A 4,490-nucleotide genomic window follows, 5' to 3' on the forward strand; every position below is an offset into this window, starting at 1 on the left:
GTAAGAAAAGGAAAACGAACAAATCCCACCATTGGCACTATAACGCCAGTCAAAGCCGGGATACCCACACCCTCCTTCACGTCTGTCCTAGCATCCCCCGTCCCCTTCCTTTATGTATTTTTTTCAAAAGAACGCAGACCTGACGTCGAATTTATAATGTTTTTATCTTCTCTTTTCACTCTCTGTTCGCTTTGGTTTTTATTCTGCTTATTTATGATATCTAATCAGGTTTTGATGAAGCATGAAACTGCTACAATCTCGACTCTCTGATCAAGTCATTTTTATACTTTCTTCGAAGAGTCACTCTACACACGGATCTCAAATCAGAAACGTACAACAAGTCTAGTTATCTTACAATTAGTATCTTACAATTCCATTCTGCATATTATGGCTACATGATAACTAGAGTCCATAAGGAAATAATATTTTCCCCCCCCCCCCAACCCCCCTGGGGGGGGGGCTGGTGTCCCCCCCCCCCCCCCCCCCCCCCCCCCCCCCCATAGCGAAGTCTCACTCACACTCGCCCAAAATGGAAGCCGACTGGACCAACATCATAAGGATGAGAAGAGTTACCTTTGACCCCTTGTGACCTTGATTCAAAAACTATAATTCCCATATCGGGTTCTAGTCGCCTTCTCCGTGTTAGCTGGTTGGATAGACACACCGGTTGTTGAGTATTAAACAAAATTATAACATTAAGAAGCCTGTCAGTGATCGAGAAAGAAGAAAATTATTTTTTGTGGGATATATTGCACGGAGTGAAGAACCTGGCATGGAGAGAAAAGTCCAACACGGGTTTTGCAGACATCAAGGAAGTAACTGGACTGTCGGAAAATAACTGCCTCGTTATGATGATGAATGAATGCCTCAAGACCAATCTTTGGAGGTGTAACTCTATTGAATAAATGGATGAAGTGTTGTGGTCATATTTGTTACCTTCACTTCCCATAAGATTGCTTTAATTTTCCTATCGGAACCCGAAAAGCGGACTTCAAAAATCACTCGCTGCCGGATGACAGAAATGGTGATCAGGCAAGTGGTCTGCTTAAAAAAAATGGAATGAAGCAATGTACTTGTGATGTGATAAATATTGCTTAGTTTATATTCCTAATATCATCTGAATATTGTTGCGATCATCAATATTATCATAATCATCATTTTGTCATCATAGTTATTGTTATTATTACTCCATATCAGCATTATTGTGTGACTGTCACCATTATTTTCGGATTTAATAGTGGTAATAATGATACTAGTATTGGTAATACTGGCATTACTGCAGTGAATACAATTTTGTTTCATACAATGAAAATAGGTTTATAACGTCAATTTCATTATGCTTTTATCAAGTTTAATATATATTGTAAAAATCATATATCAACAGCATTTCAATCAACAAAACTGGCACAACTTCTCTGTATAAATGGATTGGGTGTGCGTGTGCGTGAGTGTGTATGTGTGCGTCTGTGTGTCTTTGTATCTCTGTGTCTCTTCGTCTTTGTATCTGTGTCTGTGTCTGTGTATATGTGTCTGTATCTGTGTCTATGTGTCTGTATTTGTGTCTATGTGTCTACATCTGTGTTTATGTGTCTGTAGCTGTGTCTATGTGTCTGTATCTGTGTCTATGTGTCTACATCTGTGTTTATGTGTCTGTGTCTGTGTCCATGTGTCTGTATCTGTATCTATGTGTCTGCATCCGTGTCTATGTGTCTGTATCTGTGTCTATGTGTCTGTATCTGTATCTATGTGTCTGCATCCGTGTCTATATGTCTATGTCTATGTCTATGTCTATGTGTCTGCATCCATGTCTATGTGTCCACGCCTGTACCTGTGCGTTTGTGTCTATGCAAACGCGCCCATGTACGCGCCTACTTAAGGACACACCACCCACCCACACTCTCCCTCATCCCCGCCCTACTTCTCATACGAGCGAATAATCTCCCTCCAGCGAGCAAGGACCTGTTCCTTCGGCGCCGACCAGAAGGTTGCCAGGACGTCCCAGCCTCTGCGCGCCGTCGTCAGGAGGTACTCGTTGCCAGGGTCCTGCTCGTAGCTGTAGGCGCCCATTACAAGGCTTTGGGCGAAGCGGGCGGCCACGCATTCCTGGGGGGAGATCCTTGGGTTAGGTTCAGGGAGGGAGAGGGATGTGTTGTTGTTGTTTTTATCATGTTACTATGTTTGAGTTCGGTTGTTCTGATATATGCAAACGCTCTCTCTCACACGCACGCAAACATGCAAACACACACACACGCAAACACACACATGCATACACACACATACATTTACAGAGAGAGAGAGAGAGAGAGAGAGAGAGAGAGAGAGAGAGAGAGAGAGAGAGAGAGAGAGAGAGAGAGCGGGTTAGAGGAGAGGGAGAAGAGTGGGAGAGAGTGAGGATAGCGAGAAGATGGAGTGAGTGAAGAAATAGAGAGAGAGAGAGGAGGGAGCGAGAGAGGAAAGAGGAATTTAAAAAAAAAAAAAAAAAAAAAAAATTTTTTTTTTAAATTAATAATTAATTAATTAATTAATTAATTAATTAATGTAATAAAGAAAGAAAGAGTGAAAGATGGAGATAAAGAAATAGAAAAGGAGAAAGAGAGAGAAGAAGGAAAGAGAGAGACAAAAACTAAACACCCAAAAAAGAAACCCCAAACCCAACCCCCAACTCAAACCCCAACCCCAAACCCCAAACCCCAAACCCCAACCCCCAACCCCCAACCCCAAACCCCAACCCCAAACCCCAACCCAAAACCCCAAACCCCAAACCCCAAACCCCAACTGAAACCCCAAACCCCAACCCCAACCCCCAACCCCAAACCCCAAACCAACTCACCCTCAAAACACTCCACTCCACCTCCGACAGAGCCCTATGCTTCAGATACCCAGCCAACACATGCCCGCCGGCATCATTGGGAGGCATCTCGTCAACCTCAATCATCAGATACATGATGGTGATAGCAACCTCGAAGACGTCCGTCGCGTAATCCGTAACACGATTCCTGGATGTCGCCGAAGTCAATGATGGCGGACACGTGGTACTCGTCCGGGTGTTCTGGAGCGGTGGCGTCGACGATGATGTTCTGTTCGTTGAAGTCGCCGTGGATCATGCCTGTGGGGGAGGGGGGGAGGGGGGTGGAAGGAGAGGGTGGGGGTTATTTGTTTTTTTGGTTTTGTTGGTTTTGTTGGTTTTGTTGGTGGTTGGTTGTTTGGTTGGTTGGTTATGTGTTTGTTTGTTTGTGTGTTTGTTTTGTGTGTTCATTTGTGTGTTTATATGTTTTTTTTAATCTAATCTATTGTTCATCTTCTATATTTGTTTATCTTAATCTATTTCTTTATTTCATTTATTTGTTTACTTTACTTATTTGTTCATTTTGTGTATTTGTTCAATTCTATTTATTTGTGTATGTATTTATGAGTGAATCTTAAAGACCAGAATATAACACATAACACAGCCACCCACTTCAACCCACAACAACCCACCCCATTAACATAAAAAAAACACTTAAAAAATCCCCTATTTAAAGCCATGACTAACAAAAAAAAAAGGAACACATCTTACCTCTATCCAAGGTGGGCAAAAGGGGAACAACCCTTTGGTTCCAAGCGTCTAAGATCTCTGTTATCATCTTGTATCTGCTTTCGTCCCTCACCGCGAAGATAAACTTGGTCAGATCCGGTGTGTTCTCCAGCATCCAGATCAACTTCCGGCCTTTGAGATGTTCATTGTTGAATTCCTGAGCGATGGTGATAATATGTGAGTTTTTTTTATCATTGTCAAGTAAATGAGAGAATGATAATATAGATACGCGTTTTTTTTTTCTTGGCGTTAGCAAGGGAATGTGATTATGAAAATGTTTGGCAAATATTTGTATTTTCGTCTGGGCTTTCTTAACTCCTGAGCGAAGATAATATTGATATGAGAATAAGGTTTTATTTTCATTATCGAGAGAATGTCTTATATATATATATATATATATATATTTATATATATATATTTATATATATATATATATATAAATATATATATATATATATATTTTTTTTTTTTTTTTTTTTTTTTTTTTTTTTTTTTTTTTTTTTTTTTCTTCTTCTTTTTTTTTTCATCTGGGCACTGAGATATTTATTTTTTGAATTCTTGCACGAAGAAAACAATACAGTTATGAGAAAATAGTTTTCTCTTCGTTATCGAGTGAGTGAGAGAATAAGAAATGTAAGTATTTAATAGTACTTCTCCCAGGGCTTTGAGATGTTCAATTTTGAATTACTAAGCGAAAGAAATATTTCATTTAGTTTTCTTTTTATCTTTAGGTGAATGAGAGAATACAAATGTCCTTAATCCATTGATATTTCTACCTGGCTTTTGATATCTTTGAACTCATAAGTGAAAGAGACATTACAGATATGAGCTAAACAGTCCTATTGTTGTATTATTAAGTAAATCATATAATATAAATTTCTTGTATCGCTTTCTATTTTCATTTTAGCTTTGAGAT

General features: G+C 39.6%; 1 protein-coding gene across 1 annotated transcript in view; it reads right to left on the reverse strand.

Annotated features, from left to right (window-relative positions):
- Positions 1–1,336: 1,336 nt before the first annotated feature.
- LOC147467970 (hydroxylysine kinase-like) overlaps positions 1,337–4,490 on the reverse strand; it is a 10,797-nt gene continuing 7,643 nt past the window's right edge. Inside the window, 4 exon segments of the mRNA XM_086556511.1 lie at positions 1,337–2,103; positions 2,831–2,968; positions 2,970–3,106; positions 3,557–3,731. Coding sequence (XP_086412637.1) covers positions 1,915–2,103; positions 2,831–2,968; positions 2,970–3,106; positions 3,557–3,731 — 639 coding nt within the window. The 3' untranslated portion in view covers positions 1,337–1,914.

Source organism: Penaeus japonicus, unplaced genomic scaffold, assembly GCF_977035675.1.
Source record: "Penaeus japonicus unplaced genomic scaffold, GWHDUDI00000001_assembly GWHDUDI00000032, whole genome shotgun sequence".
NCBI lineage: Eukaryota > Metazoa > Arthropoda > Malacostraca > Decapoda > Penaeidae > Penaeus > Penaeus japonicus.